Source organism: Dryobates pubescens, chromosome 4 (genome assembly GCF_014839835.1).
Source record: "Dryobates pubescens isolate bDryPub1 chromosome 4, bDryPub1.pri, whole genome shotgun sequence".
Taxonomy (NCBI): Eukaryota; Metazoa; Chordata; class Aves; order Piciformes; family Picidae; genus Dryobates; species Dryobates pubescens.
In genome coordinates, this window is record NC_071615.1 from 8,510,600 (window position 1) to 8,532,071 (window position 21,472).

General features: G+C 43.0%; 1 protein-coding gene across 1 annotated transcript in view; it reads left to right on the plus strand.

Moving 5' to 3' along the window:
- Positions 1-6,468: 6,468 nt before the first annotated feature.
- SMG1 (SMG1 nonsense mediated mRNA decay associated PI3K related kinase) overlaps positions 6,469-21,472 on the plus strand; it is a 67,018-nt gene continuing 52,014 nt past the window's right edge. The window contains exons 1-3 of the mRNA XM_054180424.1: positions 6,469-6,759; positions 15,586-15,749; positions 19,928-20,083. Coding sequence (XP_054036399.1) covers positions 6,671-6,759; positions 15,586-15,749; positions 19,928-20,083 — 409 coding nt within the window. The 5' untranslated portion in view covers positions 6,469-6,670. The remainder of the gene's footprint in view (positions 6,760-15,585; positions 15,750-19,927; positions 20,084-21,472) is intronic.

Sequence of the window (21,472 nt, forward strand, 5' to 3'; positions counted from 1 at the left end):
AATTTTCTCTGTAAACATGCAAAAACTGTATTTTATGAAGGCTGCAAAAGAAAAGCTTGCAAATTGGGAAAAAGACAGTTTTCAGGTTGACTAGGGATAATGTATGCTTTTTAAGTACAAGAGCCCACAATCTTTTTTCATCCTGGCCTGGAGATGTGTCAAAGCTGAGTTATTGAAGGAAGCTGTGGTTTGTAAGGCTGTTGTTAGAGAAGCTGGAAATTGTAGTGATTTAGATAGGGCACTACAGGAAGATGATTTGGTGGTTACAGTGCATGTAAGTTATTTGGGAAGTCAGATTCTCTTTTACATAATGCCAGACAGCTCTCCCACACTGAGCTTTTCACAGGCTCAGATTAATATCAGGTCTTTGCACTGAATGTATCCTGGCAGTAGAAGGCAATTTATCCTTACCTGATTTGATTTGAATTGTGCCATCATTTAGAAATGGACAGAGCCTTTCTCACAAAAATAACATGCAGTAACAGGTGAGATTTCAACCAAGTAGCACTGGGGGCCTCAATTGCCCCTGTGGAGACTTTGAACCTTCCTGGGTTTGCTCTAGATAGTGCCAGCTGACTGTGGCCACAGGAATACCTGTCCCCTGCAGTGCCAGGTAGAAGGGCCACAGCTGAGCTGGAGCAGGGTGACTTCTACTGCTGACCCTGGGCTCACCCCAGCTTTATCCAGACCAACTCCCTTTCTTTTCTGCTGATGAGTGTTTTTCCACCCTGGTAGAGTGTTATCATTCAAACATCCTGAGGTGTGAAAGACTTTTTTTTGCTGGTTTCTTAAGGAAGTGGAGGCTATGTGGTCCCTCTAGTAATAACTTTTGGTCCCACTGCCAGCTCTGAGGTCAAGTACCTCAACATGTCAGTTTCCACAAAAACACCCTTTGGAAGTACTGTGAGAAAACTCAAGGGGAACTTGAGAAATGTGTGCAGAACTGACAATCTGTTTGTCTTCACATATAAAATCAGTCCCCTGGAAGATTGCCCAGGTCAGAGCAGTGAACTTCTGCTTAAATCTCTGAATCTGGCCCTGTGGCCCTCCCTGTTGTGCTCTGATCCTATGTTTTATCTCATAAAGATGAGTTATTGAGCTGTCACTCAATGTATGACCCAAGAGACTTCTCTAGTCATATTGAAGTCTATTCTATAGGCTTCAAGGAATGATGGAGAGAAGAATGTGGTAATGTTGCAACTCGGAACACATGAAAAAACAAGTGGGAAAATCAGCCGAGAAAAAGCAGATGAAGTTAGAAAAGATTAAAGGATAAATACCTCGGGGAAGTTTACTGTGTATTTCACTTCTCATTGTACTGCACCTCTTAGAACAATTTTTCTTTTAATGCTCATAGCACTCCACTATCAGCAATAGGCATCAAAGTGAGCTAAATTAACAAGCTGTATTCATTACATTATCCATACAAATTCCCTTGGACTTACACTTTTCTGTCTTTCTCTTTCAAACTACCCCTTCTACAAACATGACATAAACTTGGGTCTGTAGAGCATGAAAATATATGTGAGAGAACAGTTATAGTAACAGATGGAAATTCTCAGCTTCACCAGCAAGATGAAGCATCAAGTACACTCCTAATTTTTCAGAGGGCCTCACAGTGCAATCGCCTTTTGCTATTGGCACCCACAGTAAAAGAGAACTGCTTCCTGCTCCAACCTTGTCTTCTTTTCTGCAGTGCAGTACAGTGAATGCCAGCTCTGTTCCAGCACCGTGCAGCATTTCATAATAAGCAATTGCTCCTAGACCTGATTCAGCTCTTCACTCTTGCAGGATGCAGTGTTTCTCATTAAGCTTTTGCCCAGGCTCTCCAGAAATAATGCAAGCAGCACAGATCTCCCAACAGCTGCCAGTCAAAACAGCCAACTCTTAAACCAACATGAACTATTCTGCAGCCATGCTGTTTGGCATGCAGATAACAGGACAACTTGGGCAGGACTTTGGGTACAGCCCTGTCTCGTTGAGCAGAAGAGAGATGACTGCTGCTGGTGGCACACATTTTATTCACCATGAGTAAAAGCATATTTGATTCTCAGCCAGCACCATCTACCAATGAAATATGCAACTGTTCCACAAAGAGTTTGATTTTCAGAGATGTGAGACATCTCACCTGGATAAGTTCTTGTGTGACCTGGTATAGGTAACACAGCTTTGGTAGGGGAGCTGGACTAGTTGATCTCTCAAGGTCCCTTCCAGCCCCTGACATTCAGTGACTCTGTGATTCTTTTTAACTGAGTTGCTATGATGCTGTCAGTCCAAGTAGATAACACACTGCATGCAGTCTATGACTTCACTTGAAGGCACTCTGTGTGGCTTACAGAACTCACCCAAGCATTGCTGCAGTTTCTGCTTTTCTGAAGACCAGCATGCAAACTGCTGCTTTGGGCCAGCTCACCATTTTTACCCTGGCTGAAATGTAACAGATACAATATGGCTGATTGTATTAACAAAAAATACTGCCTTTCTACCATCTTCCCTTGGGTGTTTCAAGACTTAAATATTTAAAGACCTGCAACTGTTTTAGGTGGTGTGATTGTTAGGTCAAAGTAATTCCAATGATGACTTGTTTAGGGACCAGTCATGTAAATGGAAGTCTTCAGTTTATATATGATTGTTGCTGGTAATATGTAAATGATATCTATGACATTTAAGGAAACACATTTAATACAAAGCATACTGCTAAAAACAGAAAATGAAGAAACAGCTTGTACACACAAGCAAGGGCCTCTGCAGTTCATGAGGCAATCAATTTATAATGAATGTCTATGACAGGAACTCAGATATTTGTTCACATACTGTACATAAGGTTACGCTACCCAGGAGACAGAAAATACCTTAAAGATGTAAGCCCCTTCAAGAATGGGTTGTCCAGGGAGGTGGTTGAGGCCCTGTCCCTGGAGGTGTTTAAGACCAGGCTGGATGAGGCTCTGGTCAGCCTGATCTAGTGTGGGGTGTCCCTGCCCATGGAAGGGGGGTTGGACCTAGATGATCCTTGTGGTCCCTTCCAACCCTGACTGATACTATGATACTATGAAATTCAACAGTGCAAAATGAGAGTTCTGAGAAAGTGAATGTGTTGAATTTGTTGCACTGATGTAGAGGAATACTGTGGAGTAAAAGTTATCCTCTAAAAGACCTTGAGGAAATGGAACAGATGGTTCCATGTGCTATCCCACTTCAATTCAAAGTGGCTTTATAAATACTCAGAAAAAGTAAAAGAATATTTCCCTTAGTCTTTTATGCAAAAAGAAGATCAAAGGCTATTTTTGTTAATAGTATTCAAATCACAGTGCATTTATTATGGAATGTAAGATTGACTTATTTTGCATTGGTAAGATTTTTAACCCCAAACTCCAGGATGTTTGACGTGCCTTGCTGTTAGGACTATTTGTACATTGGATTTCTGTGTTAACACACAGACAGGATGAGGAAAAATTCCAGGCTGGGATGAAACAAGACAGGTCCCAGCACAGAGTACACCATTTGTCCATGATGGGCAGTATCTTTGCTCAGTAGCACAACCTCTGTACCTCACTATACTTGGCAATGGTGTTAATGAGGAAAACATCAGCAGTCCTGAGGGCCCTACACCCATGCGCCGACGGGCTGCGCCTGTGCCACCAGTACAGAGTGTTCTGGACACCCTGGGCAATCTGTGCCTGCACAGATTGGCCATACATCACATGTGCTTTGAGTCTGCTGCATCCAGAAAACAGTGCTTAGGGCCACTCAACTGAAAAATCTGGTAGGTGACTGATAAAACAGGATTCTGCCATTAAGCAATTGGCAAGTAGAGAAAATAACTGTTCTAGGAATCCTTTATACTTTTTAAGAGGCATCCATCTACAATATACAGGCTACAGGATCTTGGCATCTGGTACGTCCCTGGTCTAGTTAAATACTGTTTTGCTCTTGGCTTCTTTCCTGTTTCCAGAAGAGGAATAGCATCTCCTTTCCTCTCACGGTTGGTGATTATTTTTCTCTCAATCTGTAGCTTTGCTATGGATCAGAGAGAGCCAAGGGCCAATAGTGACTTGCAATCCTCAGCACATGCTGTTTTTTTCTAGACTTAATGCTTAGTAAGGAAATAAAGTAAGAGATGCAATATGGTGCTTACTGCCCTATTTCAGCACATTAAATACATACAACCTGCACTTTATTTCAACTAAAAATAACACTCAGATTAATACAGCTTTATTTTATGTATTAATCAGAGAAATCATTACCATGAATTACAAAAGCAGGAAAAGTGTGGTTCATAGTATCTGTCACTCCAGAGCCCTGCATTGGGATGCATGTGGACAGTTTGATGGAGTGAATTGAGCATATGCCCAGGAGTGAGACAGGAGATGTATCTCTTCAAGTGACATCAACTCATTTAAAACAGATCTTTTAAATCTCTATTTCCATTCAGAGAAGGTCCAGATTTAGACACCTCATTTATTTACTTTAACAAGACTCAAGAATCTACAGATACAACTGATATCAGTTCTGGCCACCAAGTATCCAAAACCAAAGTCCCAAACTTGAGGACAGAAAATTAGAAGGCAGTTTTGAAAACCCTGGCCTCACCTTCCTTGGGCTTTTTCATTCATGAAGTGGTATCTGAATGGCCTTATCCATCTTTGCAAAGTGGCTGACTGAAATCTGTAGCTAACCAAGTGCTCTACAAATAATCATTGCTCTATCTTACAAATTTTGATGAGCATTTTAACTACTACCCATAACATCATCCAAGTTTTACAGGAACATTATCCTTGTAGAAACAAATCAAGTATGTCTTTTCATTTGGAAACTATATAACATTTTACTGTTTAAAGGCTGTGCACAACAGCAGTTTAGAAAGCTAAACATCGCTGATCCATTTTACAAATGGAGACAGCTGCACTCAGAAGAAGGATCTGCATTAGACCTCTCAGACTGCAGCAGATACACCTCCAGAATACAGGATATCTGATACAAAACTTACCCTACCAAACACTAAGTCAGTGGTTCTTAAACTCTTGCTATACGTGGGCAGCTGTTGGTCGTAGTACGCCAGCTTTCTTTGTGCCTCCCCTTGCTAAATTAGTTTGAAAGGTAGTTAAAAATAAAATTCCTAGTATTACCTTATCCCTCAAGTGATTAATGTTGTTACCAGTGGGATACTACTCAGTTATTAAAGGAAAAGAAAAATCATCACCTGCTGCACTACTTGGGGCAGAGGATATCCGGCAGACTTTGCTGGAGAGTAAATTAGCATCAGACCTCTAATTTTGCCACATGTTGTGTGATACCGGATGTCCACATCAATTATAAAGAAGGGGAAAAAAAGATCTATCATAGCTCATGGAAGCAATTGTTTTTGCAAACCTGATGCCCTGAAGATGCCCAAGTGTATGCCAGTTGAAACGCAGCCTGATGGGCGCTGCATGGTCTTGCATCACAACGGCATTATGTGGCAATGAAGCCGTGTGATATTTTTTGTCTTGAAACTGACTTTGAAATCTGTACATGTTTTGTGTGCATTGCTTATGGACTGTAAGCCAGCAAGACCATACTGGCAGGATGATGGCTGCCCAGCAGAATCCAAGGGAGGCAGCAGCATGCCATCTGTCTCAGCTAAAGCACCAACAGAACCGTGGCCTATTAGGCACAGGGGAATTTTAAGTGTCTCCTCAGGGTTTTCAGTGATCTCAAATCTAGGATATTGCAATTAGAAAATGGCTTTGACCTATCCAGGTCTCTTTGCTGATTAAACTATTGCAATTTTTTCCGTAACTACGGAAATATTCTATAGCACAGGCCCCTGCACGCAGAGGGGAGCATGCCCGCAACTTCTTAACAAAGATTAGCAGCAGGGCACTCTAGCACTCTTCACAGCCTGGGGGTCCCGGCTCCTCTGGAGGCTCACGGGTCTCGGGCTTCCCTCATGCACTGGGAACCTCGTTTCCCTCAGGACCCAGCACCTGGGATCCCCCGAGTCCCTCACAGCTGGGGACTGGGAAGCTCCGCCTCCCCTCATGCTGCTGGGTCCGCGGTCCGCCGCGGTGCCAGGATCCCCCGCATCCGTTCACGCTGGCCACGCTGCCATCCCCTGCCTCCTCTCATACCCAGCGGCCCAAGGTTCCCCTCACAGCTCAGGGACGGAAGCCTATGAGATGTCACCGGCTCTAACAGTGCAGCAACCTCAGGCTCCTCTCCAGATCCAGGGGGCGAGGCTCCCCCGCGCCTCTCACGCCCCGGGGCGGCGACAATGGCCGCCCGCTCCCCCACGCCTACTGACAGCCCGCACCGACTCCCGAAGCCCCGCGGGGCGGGCAGCCGAGGGCACCCCTCGGCCGGCGGGGAACCCTCTCCCACGACTACCGGGGGCGGAGCGCCCCCGCCCCCGCGCCCCGGCCCCCGCCCTCCCAGCGTGCCCCGCGGAGGGGGCGGGCGGCCCATGTCCGCGATCCCGGCATGCCGTGCGGTCGGGCACTAGCCGGAGCAGCCGCCGCGGCCGTGTCCCCTCCCTCCGGTGTGAGACAGCAGCCGCCTGCGGAGCGCGAGTGAGGAGCCGCCGCCCGCGCCTCTACGCCCCGCTTCCTCCTTCTCATTCTCCTCTTCCTTCTCTGCCGCCGCTCCTGTTCCGCGCCGTCGCCCGGCCGGCCATGCCGTCTCGGGCAAGGTAATGAGCCGCAGAGCCCCGGGGTCTCGGCTGAGCGGCACCGGCAGCAGGCAGCACTACCACCCGCGGGGCTGGAATGACTGGCAACCCAGGTAGGCAGGGCTGGGGCAGGGGGCGCGGCCTGGCCGCCTGCGGTACGCGGGGGCCGGGGCAGCGGGACACCGCGGCTGGCCGTTCGGCCCGGCCCCGCCGCCGGGCCTGGGGCTGCGGGGCGGCGCGGGCCTCGGCGGCTCGGAGCGGCGGCAGAGCCACTTCCTGGCTGTCGGGCCTAGCGCGGGGCGGGTGGCGGCGGGCCGGCTCCGGGCCTAGGCGGCCGGGAAGGGGTTGGCTGTGGTCGTGCCCGAGCGGGAGCCGAGCCGGGGCGCGGGGGGGATTTCCGGATCCGTTTCTGCCGGCAGCTAGAGGCGGGACAGGTCTGTCACCGCGCGGGGCTCGGTGGCACCCCGGTCTGGGCTCTGAGCTGGCGGGTGGGAGCGCGCCTTCCTTTCCCCGCTTCTCCCGCTGTCCCTCCTCGCCGTGGCCTCTCGCGGCCCGGGGTGGCTGTAACGTGTCTGAGTGGTATCTGGTGTGTGACTGCTGGCAGCGGCTTCCCTCTCCCCGCGCATCGCGTTGGGAGACGCTTCACTGGGAAGCTGAAGCACTGGGGGCCTGCAGTGAGGTGGAAAGCTGGGGGTTGAGCTTGATACCTGCGTTTTTTTCCAGCCTATTTTTGTCCTGACAGTTAATGGGAGAAGATCAGAGGCTGCAGAAGTGCTCGTGGTCTTTCGAGGGCTAATAAAATAGTACAGGGTTATTATTTTTATTTTTGGTCTGGAGAAGGTAGTTGAGCTGTAAGTAGCTTGGGGTGAGAGCTTATCCAAGGTGTTCAGTTTTTATGGTGTATTTATGCTTGGTGCTTCACTCAGTGATTGATAGAATTCATAGAATCGTTTGGTTAGAAAAGACCTATGAGACCATCGAGTCCAACCATTGTCAGACTCTACCAAGGCTGGTGTTAAACCATGTCCCTCAGCACCACATCTCTGGGGCTTCTGAACACCTCCAGGGATGGGAATTCAACCACCTCCTTGGGGAGCCTGTTCCAGTCTTTGAGAACCCTTTCATAGAATTGTTTTGGTCTAGTACAGAGTGTATTTCAGGTCCTGATTATTTCTAATCTGTTTGCCATACTGCTCAGCATTGCTGTTTTGAGTAAAATTTGTGTGGAAATTGTAAATAAATCTGGTATTTCTTAAATTATCTTTTTAATGTGGAAGATTTGGAGGGGTTTTTTTAAGTGGTTTTGGAAGTTTAATGCATTGTGGGATTCTGCTCTTAAACTTCCTGGCAAAGAAGAGAGTGACATGTGCTGGGGGATGTGCTTACAGATGACAGTCCCAGTCGTGTGTAATTTGGACTGGGAAAACTGGGTGGATGTGAAGGTAGATCTTGTGCAACAGATGGAACTTCAGTATTTACTGTGAAGGAAACATTCCTTTTGCTTGAACAGCTAGCAGCCCAGCCTCTAGAGCTAATGCTAGAGGCCACTAAATTCTTAAATGGTGTGTTGGAGCGTGGTTACTTAAGTTCCAGTTTCTTCTGTTATTGAACTGCTTGGTCGAACAGTAGCTTTTCTTCACTTAAAAATTCACAAGCCTCCTTGTTTGCATCTTCTTACAGCATTTAGATTTTTAGGGGAGAATGATGAAGTCTGGTCTTACTCCTTTACTACTATCTAGCTTCAGATATCTGGGCTGCAGTCTGAACTTCAGTACTCTAAGCCTTGACCTTCCCACCTAGAAGAAAGCAGGTGCATCTTGTGTCTTTGCAGCAGATGGCTCCCATAAATGCTTTTTGGTTAGATATATTAATTTGTTACTAATTCTAAGCTTTAGCCTTAAAAAAATTGCACCTTACAGGGCATGGAAAGCCAATTTCTTCCAATATAACATTGTCTACAATAGATTCAGTTGTGTTTAGGGGTGGATGTGAGAGTGTAACTGCAGAAATGCTTTGCCTGGTGATAAGGCTGGTTTAAGAAGTTACACTGTTAGCTTAGTGTCTGGTGCTGGTCCATTCCCCATGCTACAGTTTGGTGCCTTCTTAGCTCTCAAGTACAGCTGCTGTAAGATGGGCTGTAAATATAACCATCCCAGAAGTCACAGCAGAAACACGAAGCTTGAAAGCACTAGGGAAAGTGTGGCAGACTAGAGGAGCTTCATAGCATGGATAGGGCCTAGTTCTGATTCCATCACACTGCTAAGATACACGTAATGTATCTTCACTGACCCTGTCACTTGTAAGAATTCAACTTTGTCTTTTCATTTATTTTTAACCTCATGAGAGAGCCAAAGAATCAGAAGTGTTCCCAAACAGAACACATTTTTGCCCTTGGACAAAACCACAACACCAATACACCCATGTATTCTTTCCCTCCCATTTCTTTTCTGTAACTTAGTTTCATTTAGCTTAGGTGACATTGCTGGTAAATGCTTTCTCATAAGGTGTGGAAGAGGGAATTCACATGGCTGAGGTATTGAAAACTGCAGCAATTGTGGTTTTTCTCAGGTCCCTAAAGGGCAAAAAAAGAACTGTAATGCATGGGTATATTGTCAGATGGGTTGGGTTTTCAAATTGACATTTTTGTGTGTGTAAAACCGACTAATTCTCTTTGTTAGGACCAAATGCCTCCCAATTTTTGGTAATGATAATCAGCTTTCAGACTTGGGTTGGAAACAGTGTGAAACTGGAAGTTGGAAGCCACATCTTTCAAGGGAGAATTGTTTTTAATTACTTTGATAATTTTTTTCTGTGGTGCCTCCATGAATGCAGTCATATCAGTCAGATGCATGTGGGCTGCTTTTCCTATAGGGTATTGATAGAGTTGTGCATTACAGAGAAAGAAACTGCATATCTACATACATAGAGGCATACTTGTTTGTGCATTGAGGTGTACCAGACTCCAGATTAACAGCAGCACAGAAACTTATAGGTAGATGTTGGATATGTGTGGCAGAGAACAGTGAAGTTTTGTTGAGGAGAAATGATAAGATCTTACTCTTTCTACTTCTTACCATTATTGTTTTCTAGACCTTTAACTTTTCCTATTGACTTTTTTCCTTTCCTTTTTGTTGGACAGATCTTACTGCATTTTCCCTAATACGACTTCTAGTGAAAAAATAAGTTGGTGTGCAGGTCTTGTGTGTAAGCAGAGTTAATTTGGCACAGGACTAAGGGTAATTATATACTGAAACAAGTAATACTTCCCATTGATAGGAGGTGCTCTGGGTGGCAATGCAAGTTTCATGTGGTACTAAGCAGGGATGAGAGTGCCATGTGCACGATGGCTTTCTTATTCCTAGGTGAAAGTAAGGCAAGAAAGATAAGGTTTTAGTGGACAGGACCTCTCTGTCTCTTCTATCATAAATGTAGGTCAGCTGTGGTGTGTATGGAAGGGTGAAAATCTTTCACCTCTGAAAATTTCCAGAAGTGTCTTGCTATTGAAAATGAAGTGTATCCTCATGTTGTGTCAGTTACCAAGTTTTATTAGCAGGGTGCCTGCCCAACCAAGCTACTGCTTAGGTCCCTGTGTGTCTAGACACCATAACACAAGACAGTAAACTGTCTCTCTCTCCTTTCAGGTAGTTTATAACCTAACCAGTACAGCAATATTGGCCAGCACTTTAACTGAAGTACCCTGTGTTTAATTAAAGACAGAATTGGAGGTATTGGCAGGGAATAAAGAAACTCATCAGAGCAAATGGGCTAAGAAAGTGGTGGTTAGAGCAGTGTGTTTTACATGGCTGTGAAGGGCAGGTGCATGTCTTCTACAAAAGGCATGAGTGGTTGTGGATATTGTCTGTTCACAGTGCTGGGCTAATGGGTGGAATGACAAGCAGAGTGTAAGGGAAGTTGAGACAGACTATTTCTTCTGTTTGCATGTACAAGGTACACCAAGTGTTTGATAGAAATAGGCTGAAACCTTAGATTTAACAGGCCTGTAACTGGGAGACCTGGAAGTTGACAACATGAAGGTTTTTGAGCATGTTGCTGAAATTTCCTGAGGATGGGTGCAGAGTCATGGTAGGGTGAAAGTTGGTAAGGCTTCTCTAGCTCTTCAGTGATAGTCAAGAGCATGAGTGAGAAAGATAGGTGTGTACATAGGGAGAGAGTGAGAAGAAAACAGTGCTATGCTGAAGGTGACTCAAGAGCAGTTGTGAGGTACTATTGTGAAGAGGTCAGTGGAAACCTAGGGAAGAGTTTCAGTGTATTATGTGTAGGAGATGCCTAACAGGAATGGGTTCAGTTCTGAACTGGCAACTGGTAATTGACTATGTTGATAAGTTTGGGGAAGGTATGAGATCAAAGAGCATCTCTGCTTTTTGGTAAAATGGGGATCCTAAGTCTGTAATGTGAAAGCCTTTGTTTTTAATGTGATGACAGAGGAGAATAAGATGTGAGAAAGATCAAAGAGGAGGAAAGTGTCAGTGGGAAGAAAAGGAGTTTGGAGAGCAGATAGTCTTCCATACAAGAATAGCTGTACTAGATCAGGCCAATGATTTAGTTAATATCTTATATAAAACAATATAGCTATTGGGAGATGCCTATGGAAAAATAAGAGCTGTGTGGATATATAAATTTCCCTGATGTTCCCTCCTAATGCCCTGATTCTCTCCTATGGATATTGGTGAGCTACTATGTAAGGAACAAATGATACAGCATCAAGAGGCGATTTGAAAAGCTGCTGTGGCTACAGGTAGTTGTCCAGCAGTGGAGATGGCAGAACTGCAGTAGGAGAATAGCTACTTATTTCACTAGTAGAAAACATGGCCACTTACACTCCTGTGCTCTCTTGGCACAAAAGCAGGCTTTGGGTTGGCTCATTCAGGCTTGGGCTTGGCAGGATGGTCCAAGAGCATGGCAAAAGGCGGCTGTCATCGCTCTGCATGCCAGAGGAAGAAAGGTTGGAAACTTGGTGGGAAACTGCTAGTTTGAGTGGATGCAGGGGCTAATTTTAAGTGTTTTAATGGGTAAGATTTTAAGTAATGCAGAATTTGTCTACATTGTAGCAAATAAGCTTGGCAAATAGATCAAGCAAATAAAACTGACTGACTTCAACAATAGTACAACTCATGTGGAAGAGTTGTCTCACAATAAATCCTTCATGTAGATCCTCTACTTAGAAATAAAATCAGACTGAGTGATTTTTGTCTCAAAATAATATCCATATGGCAGGGTCATTCTGAGAGAGCTGCAGATAATGACTAGAATACACCAGACTCTTTCTTGGACAAATATCCTTCAGGTTTCCATGTAACTCAAAACCCCATGATATATTTGATTGACCTATTTTTCTTTTTGAGATAAAAATATTTATTTTTTTTTTTTAAAGAAAGTCTGTCATTGTCAGCCATGCTTTCCACAGGCATGCAGGCTGGCTACTCGCATCATGCTGATACTTTTGATGGCATGAGATGCACACTTAGTTAATTTTCCTTTTTCTGTGTCCCTGGAGAACAAAATTGAGTAGATTATTCCCTCCCCCGCCCCCTTTTCCTTCCTTTTTTTTTTTATTAAAGGGAGGATTTGTGGCCATTTTTGCTTATTTAGTGTGGACTATTTTCTTCTGCTGGACTATTTAGTGTGAACTACTTTCTTTTTCTGGCTGATAAAGGCAGGTTGAAACTCACGCCGTAGAAAATAGAATGCATTCTTTTCCGTATAAAAGATACAGCTAAAATGGTGTATGCAGGAAATTGCTGCTGCTGGTGGTGATAATCAGGCAGTCTTCCACCCAGAACCAGGCACAGATGAAAACTGTCATGTGAGCCCTTGAAGTACTTTGCTTAGTCTCCATCAATAAGCTTTTCAGGTGGAAATGAAACAGTGTCTCATAAAGTGACAAAAAGGCTTTTGAAGCTGCAGTAGAAGGTGATCACAGTCATGCTGATCCTTGCAATTTTCCATTCCATCTTGGTCTAATATCACACGTGTTTCTACTTGTACTTTTGTTTGCCTGTTGCTAACGTTGTATGTTGTGATCAGTATTAGTGCTTGTTCACATCTGTGTTGGTGCCAGCCTATGTAGCTGATCAATTTGTTGTTACATTGCCTTCTTTTGAAAGGTGATGCTAAGCATTGCATCTGTCACATAACTTGCTATCTATTTGGTGCAATGTAATTGAAGTGGAAATACCAACATGTGAACAGGAAAAGTGCCCTCATGAAATATTGGAATGAGTTGAGGTAGCTAGGAGCACAGTTCTTCCCTGGTGGAATGGCTGCAGCATGCCTTAAAGGGCTGGAGGGAGGAGGAGAATAATAAATTCTATGACTTTGACAAGTGTCTGTCTGTAGAGTGGCTCTGTTTTGAGCCCTGAGTGGGTCTGTCAGAGTCATGAATATGTTATTGACAAAGAAAATGGTATGTTAGAGAGACATGTTTGAAGATTAAATGTCTCTTCCCTGTTCATGCAGACCATGCTTTCTTTCCCTGCGAGTTTGCAGAGCAGTGTCCTTTGTCACCAAGGTGTCTGGGTTCCTCAGTAAGGGAGTGCAGGTGACAGATACTGGGATCATGTCACCAGGTCTTGATAAGCCCACATCACAAACTCCCAGTGCTGATGCAGGACCCTACAGTACAATTTGTAAGTTTGCTTCCCACCTGAGAAATGGTGGAGTCCCTGGACAGCCTGAAATGCACCAGCCTCTGAGCTGGTGGGCTCTGCTGCTGGGCTGAATCTTACTATAAGTAGCCTTCAGTTCATCATCTTCCTTCAAAGCAATACGGTCTGTAGCAGCCAGTTCCAGAGAACTAGGTTCTCTGGAAACAGCATATTCCTCTGAAGCATTTTTTTCTCTGCCTCTTAAAGAAAAGGACAGAAACTACTGACTATCTAAGCTCTGCATGTATTGCAGTGTGAGCAATGTTTTCAGTGGAAACTGTTGTGGAGGTTAGCTTGCAGAGAGCTGTTCCCGAAGACAGAAGGAAGTGAGCGTGTGATTTTTTTTCCCAGGGAAACAACAGGTTTCTCTGTTTTACCACAATGGAAAATGTTACCAAAATGTTCAAAAGCTGTGCAGTGGGAAGTGAGGTTAGCTGGGAGCATGTATAGTCCCTCAGTTCATTTGGTACACAGAGCAGTCTTAAATTGTACATTCAATCAGCTTGCCTTCAGACTTAAGAATTTCAGACTTAATGCTTGATGGTTGGAGGTGATACAGCCTATATCACCTTAAAGACAATGCTTTTTGGGGAGGGGGAGGTACATTGGTAACAACCCTTCAATACTTAAATTTATCAATTGGAAATTTGTCATCATTTCACTGAAAGCCTCCATAGTGAACTTCGATGTTTCTCAAAGTGAGCTGGAAGGCTGAGTAAAGTTTTAGGGCAGGACAAAGTCAAGGGGTCCATAGCTGACTGAAGGGTTGACCCATTGTGTAGGCACATTTAATGTTAATAGTGTTTGAAGATACAGTTCAGAACGTTGTGGTTCAACATAACATAGGTAAATGATGAAGGGCCACCTGTATGTCTACAATGCCATTTGACTGTCAGGACAAAGACTTTTATAAGGCTTTGCCTCTTGGTAGCGTAACCTCTTCTAAAATAGTCAAAGCAAGTACTTGACAGAACAGATGGGATACCACAGTGAATGCTGAATGACAAAAATCTTAGTGTGTTTATCTAAAGGTGAATTTGCTTATAGAACATATAGGAATCATCCCTGCCAAGCAAACCTAGGCTCAACCTTTCACGGAGAGAACAAGGCAAAAGAAAAATCTTCTTTTGAACCCTGCTCTAAATTGTCTTTCAACATTCCCAAGAGAATAAGTATGTGTTCTTTAATTGCAGTTGTTTTGGCAGATATCCACCTGTTAGCAAGCTTTCAGGATAGCTTAACAACTGCTTTTCAAACATTTTAGCTGTGTTTTTCCCTGTTTTTCTTTGAGATGCATTTAACTCCTGTTCCCTGAATTTGTCTACCAGTTCTAATCACAGTGTTCTCCTGGAAAGTAAAAAGTACTTTTTCCCAAGAACGTGGTGTCTGTCCTTACTCAAATTGTAGTTAATTAGCAGGAAATGATGCTTTATTAAATAATCAAATGGGCTGTCCAAAACTCAAAATAAAAATAGATCTTTGGAGTTTTCTTAGGAAGAGACTTCTGTCAGTACTTTGAATAGTGTGACTCCAAATACGCTTGAGTTGAACAAACTTCTGTTGGGATGACCAGTGTGAAGACTTGGTTTAAAAAATGTCACCTTTTTCCTTAAAACTTTATTCTGCACATTAAATCAGTTTTCTGATATGAGAGTGGTTTAAACTTAATGCAGCTATCTCTTTTTTTTTACCCACTTTTTATCTGCAAACCTTTATGCTAAATGATAACAGCTCTTAACTTACATTCCAGGTTTTCCCACAGTAAAGCCTAGTCTCTTCTTTTGCAGTTTTTGGTTTGCCAAGTCTTAATGTGTGACTCCTACATTGATTATCAGCTATGTGCTAGTGACACCTCCATTTAAGAAGTGTGTTTACATTGCTCAATAAAGCCCTTACTTTAAATGTGGATGTGTGCATTAGTAGGTACTTTCACAAATGACAGGCACTGTATATACTTAAACCAAGTTGTATCTTTTTTCCACTTCTGGGAAATAATTTTTCCTTGTGTAGGCATCCAACTGAAGAGAGACTTGAGAATGTCTTGAGAAAAGGCCCTGCTGCACTAGAATGCATTTCCTTTGCATGTTGCTGTGTTAATTAGTCCATTCTAACCCCAGTGTGAACTTAAGGTCACCTTTTAAGAAGCATACAACCTTTTTGGCGCAGGAAAATACGTTTGGGATTGTCATTTAAATACGTTGCATTTATAAGTGAATGTGAATCCCACTCCTGTTCTACCCCTGCATAAAAACCCCACTATTTTTCTCTTTGTAGAACTGACAGTGCATCAGCTGACCAGGACAATTTAAAATACTCTTCATCCAGAGATCGGGGCAGTTCTGCCTCCTATGGATTACAACCCTCAAATTCAGCTGTGGTGTCTCGACAAAGACACGATGATATCAGAGTCCACACTGACATACAGAATGAAGAAAAAGGTATACAGATTGCTGTTTCATGTGTGAATTGTGAGGGGACATTGAGAGAGAGGCAGTGAACTGGAAATAGGGGAGAACTGTTCTTTTTTTTTTTTCATTTGTTCAGAAAAAGTGAACTGGTACAGCTCATTGCCACAGTATCACTATGGTGAGAGATTGATCAGGGATGAAAGAAATGCTGTGCTTGATATGAATAGAGACAAAAAGATGCAGCTGTATTGGGAGAAGAATGCAAGAAAGGAGTTACTGCATTAAGATGACCTGAGGTCTTTTCCAACCTTACTGAATCTATGATTCTAAGAGAATAAGCACTTTTTTCCTAGAGAATAGCACTCTGGACGTGTTTGGTCTGCAGGTTGCAATTTCTTCCTGAATATTATCAGGTGCTTCTGGTATGGAAAATGGACCACCTGATTAAATTGGATCCTGCTCAGAGATTGCCCATTGCAGCTTTACTGCAGCAAACTGGAATCATTGCTTGGGACTCAAATCTATGTTTTGTCATGATGGCAATTTTGACCTCATATGAACGTGCTGTATGGATCATACACTTTATTTTCCCTGTTTGTTGGGTTTTTTTGAGGCTGGAAGTACTTTACTTGGAATTTTTAGATACTTCCTAAAGAGTGTCCTTTTAATCTTTATGAAAAGTAAATGTATAGTCTGATTTTTGCAAGAAAATGCCAAATACAGATATTAGATGGGAGAGCATTTTTTTTAACTTGCAGAGTCACTTTTTAGACTATGTAAATCTTAGTCAGGCCAGACTCAGAAAATTCTCCCAGGAATATTGGTGTGGGAGGTTTTGTTCAAGAACCTGAAAAGCATTCACACTCCCCCTGCTTCTCTGCCCTGTAACTGTCTGCAAAGAACTGCTGCATCTTGGGGGAAGTTACAACTGGGTGCACTGATGCAAAGTGATTTTCCTGTACGTAGTAGGCACTGTTATTAGGAGGCAGGCACATGAAACAGGTATTTGTTTATCTGCATACCTTGAGAGCCTTCAGATCTGGTTAACTATAAGAGAGAAACTCGCTTGCAAGTGAGTGTATTTGATGATGTGTCTGCTAACATGGATGATTTTCCTGTGTTTCAGGCAGACTGACCTAGGTTATTCCTGTACTTTGAAGTGTGCTGGTATCTAAAGTGCTGGCAGTATAGTGAAGTATGAAGTTTTGGACAAAATCAGTAAAGCAGTTTGGAGATCCTGGGAAAGTGCTATTTGAAAAGAAAAATGCACCTCGCTCTCCTTCACATGCTGTATCTTTGAGGGCACTTCAGCTATGCTGTTTTGTTCAGGTGTGACTTGCAAAGAGATGATTAAGGTAGTTGGTTCTACAAAGCCCAATTCCAAGTATCTCTAGTTTGTTTTTTATTTTTGAAGGCATTTTTGTAACCTCACAGAGGCAGAATAGTTTCTTTGCTTAACAAGATTTCTCTTTATTTTCTTTTTAATTCAATGAATCTGGAGTCTGCCAGCATGGAGTTTTTGTTTCAAGAACTTCTAGCTTTGTTCTCCTGGATAAGTCCGTGTCATAAGGGCCTAGAATCTTTGAGGAGATATTCTGCCTCCCACCCCAAGTTTCTGATGTTGATAATAATGGCTTCCAACCTGATAATTTCTGGACATTGTTCAGCTCTGAAAACATGCATGAATGGGAGGTTCTGCCTCCCTTAGCAGCCTGTTTACTGCTTTACTATTCTCCTGGTAAATAATTTTCTCATACCCAGTTTGAGTTTCCCTTGATGACAGAGGAGTGGGAAGATTTAAGTTCTTTTAAACTAAATTGAAGGCTTCTGGGTTTTTAATTACAGATATTTTCCCTTCCTGTAACTTTCTTCCCTTTTGATTTGTAACTGATGTTTTGCAGTGTCCTCACTGCAAAAAAAGATACTGCAGTAGCATTCATATGTCATGATATCTACTAGTAACAGTGACATAGATGATCATATTCTTATTTGGTCTCAGATTGAACACTGAAATGAAAATAAATAACTAGAATTTGTATATATTGGGATTTTCATAAAGCTTTTCAGATTGGGAGGTAACTGAAGAGAGTTGCAATGTAGTATCTACAGCCTTATGGCCTCCAACCCTGATTGCCCTGCTACTTGTTAATGCCTCTAAATGACATCTTGTTTTGTATTGTTGGCTAAGATGTACCATTTATGTATCAAGTGGGAGAAAATAGATTTGTGTTGAATTCATTTAAGATCACATCAAATATGCTGTAGCAAATGCTTTCACTCCAGCACACACAATACTCAGCTTTTTAGGGGGTCTGCAAAGACATGTAGTAACTTTTCAGTTGATGTTTGTGGTCTGAACAGATGATTATCTGACACCTTCAGATAAACTGATGTCTTTGTTGCCTTGAATTTGAGTTACATGCTTCAGTTTAGTCATAATTATTGCTTTAAAAAGTAATTTCCTTCATAGGACATGGTTGGTTTGTTATGAGAAAATGGTATTAAGGTGGCATACATGGCAGTTCATGTTTAAAATGCTGTAAATCCAAATATACACAAATCACCTTTAATTGTAGTAGACTTCACAGGAAGTTCTGTAACGGTAGTTTAGCCCTGTGTGCATAGAAATAAACTTCCACTGGTAGCTCACAAGTTCTTTTTATCAAAAGCTTTGCCTTCAGGATGACCTTCTCTACACCTATTGAAGTCCAGATTCACCTTGATGTTTGAACTGATTTTTCTTGTCTGTCCTATAGCCCTGGTGGGCTGCCTTGTTTTACAGAGAGCCACATCTCGTTTTCCTTAGGCATCTTTTATACACTGATGCAAGTGGAATGGTGGAAATACCTTTTCTGAAAGAAGCCTTGCATTTGTTTTTGTTCTGGGTTTAATTTTATTAGTTGATTCTTCCCTGTTTCAGACAGGGAACGTGCTTTAGAAAGCTGCCTGCATGGCTGCCTCAAGCGAACTCCCATACATTGAGTGAAGTATTGGGCAGACTTGGGAAACACTTTCAGTCCTTCACAGCACTGCAGAGGAAGAATCACAGAATCACCAAGGTTGGAGGAGACCTCAAAGATCATCAAGTCCAACCTGTCACCACAGACCTCATGACTAAACCATGGCAGCAAGTGCCATGTCCAATCCCCTCTTGAACACCTCCAGGGACGGTGACTCCACCACCTCCCTGGGCAGCACATTCCAAAGGCTAACAACTCTCTCAGTGAAGAATTTTCTCCTCACCTCCAGCCTAAACTTCCCCTGGCACAGCTTTAGACTGTGTCCTCTTGTTCTGGTGCTGGTTGCTTGAGAGAAGAGACCAATTCCCTCCTGGCTACAACCTCCCTTCAGGTAGTTGTAGACAGCAATAAGGTCTCCCCTGAGCCTCCTCTTCTGCAGGCTAAACAATCCCAGCTCCTTCGGTCTCTCCTCATAGGGCTTGTGCTCAGGGCTTCTCCCCAGCCTTGTTGCCCTTCTCTGGACATGTTCAAGTACCTCCCCCTCAAAATGGTGTGGCAGACCAAAACAATCTTTGGTTTCAGCATTTGAATTTGTAAGTTCTTGTGGATCTAAGAGTAAAAATAATTGAATTACTCAAAAAGGATACTTTTGGTTCCATTTTTTTTGTTGTTGCTGTTACCAAAGATGTACCAATGTATATCTTTAGTGAGAGAATGTAGAATTGAGTTTAAGATGTCAGGGTTAGTGTGTGAAAATATTAACTGTTGTTTGTTTAGAGAGAACTGTTCATTCTGTACATATAAGTAAACTGTAGCTTTAAAAATGCATTCTAATACTTATTTTTTGGTGGTGGTTTAACTGAGCCTGTGTGGTGTATTTTTAACTGAAACAGTGGGAATGTGACATACATGAGCAAGTACATGAATGTTTCTAAACATGTGGACTAGCAATCTGACATGAAGGACCTTGAAAAATACATGGTCAAAACTTACAATAAACCCCCAAATGCAAGGATATCAATGTTAAACTCCTGTACTTCACAAAAAGACTGATTCCATCTGAGTATGTGACCTGGAACCCTGCAGGGCATAACAAAATGCCTTTGCATGTGAAAGTGAAAAAGGAAGGTAAAGAAGGTGGCAGAGGATAGGGCTGTTCGTTTTGCATATGAATTGATTATCTTACTAGAACCCTACTAAAGACATGGTCTGATAGCTTGTTTGAATCTCACATTGGTTTTTCCACAGGTGGCTACAGTGTCAATGGAGGATCTGGGGAAAATACTTATGGTCGGAAGTCGTTGGGGCAAGAGCTGAGAGTTAACAATGTGACCAATCCTGATTTTACCAGTGTTCCGCATGGGAATCGTGCTTTAGCCACAAAAGACATGAGGAAATCACAGGGTAAGGACCCCACAGACTTTCAGAAAAAGATCTCTTTTGGCAACCTCTCTTGTGTTCAGAATATGGAAGGAGTTCACTACGAGGAGACAGTCTACATGGGTGTGTTGGTTTTTTTTTATGGTACAGGATTAGATGATGTTGATGGAAGCTGTCATCTTGTATTTACTGTTCCCTGCATTGAGACTTCCTCCATATGTTAGGCATGTCTCAGCTGTGTGCCTTATGCTATCAATCTCTCAGTTTCCTTTAACTAGCTTTTCAAGTGGGTTAACCAGAGTTGTCAGAGATGAGGGGCTCCAAGAAGGAGAATTTACTTTTAGATCTGTTGAAAATGGGTGCCTGAGTTAAAAGGTGTTAATGAACAAATCCCTGCTGTGGGAAAACCTGCAAGGGTGAGCTCCACAGTTATCTGTTCTCACTGGCCTGCAGGTCAACTCGTCATCACACCAAACCAGCTGATTAGTCAGGAAATGTGTACTCCTGAATCGGCCACAATTCGTGCTCCCTCTTGCTTAGATGAGGGTTAGAGGCTTGGAAGGAACTGGAGGCATCATAGGAATGTGGGCAGGGTCTTTAAAGATGTAGCAAGGAAACTTGGAGTTGCCAGAGGATGCAGGAATGCAGGAGGAATGTTTTTGAGAAAGGAGGCTTCACTTTTCCCATGATTTGGTTTTAAGTAATAGTTGCCTGAAGAGAAAAGAAAGTTACTCCAAGGACTTCTGAGTGAAAATAGAAACTGTTATGACTAAGCACTGTCTTCTATTGCATCACTTAGTATAAGTGGTAGTTGAGCCACTGGCAAAAACTGTGACTGCTTTCTGCCAGGCACTCTCTAAGTGAGGAGGACACGGTGTTTCTCCTCAGGGATTCATGTTTCAGAGCAGGTAAAAGGTGAAGGAAGAGTGTTTGTTGTTCTTCTTTTCAGAGGAACTTGAAGTGCAGTTACTGTCATGACTGTTAGAAAGGACTGGTCTTTGGAATGGTTTAAACTCAGACTTTATAATCCCACTCTGATGTCTTGATTGATATAAAAGTTACTCCTTTTTGTGTCTAATGAGACCTGTCTAATGGAGAACTCTGTAAATAATACTTTTGGTAGCGGGCTTGTGCATGAATTTGCTATTGGTTCTGGCAGAAAATTCCAGCTGTCCTCTGTATGTATTTAGCACCCATGTATGTGAGCACCTCTTACACCTTAAAATGTTTGGTTGCCTAGAATTAATAGTTCCTAGGTAGCTGCCTGTGACTGGTATGTGTGCTGTCCCCTGGATGTCAGGACTCGAGCATTTCTCCTTTTAGACTGTGCTGTTTTGGTTGGTAAAGACCTCTAAAAGAGATCCATTGACCTACCACCACCATGGCCACTAAACCATATCCCTAAATGCCATG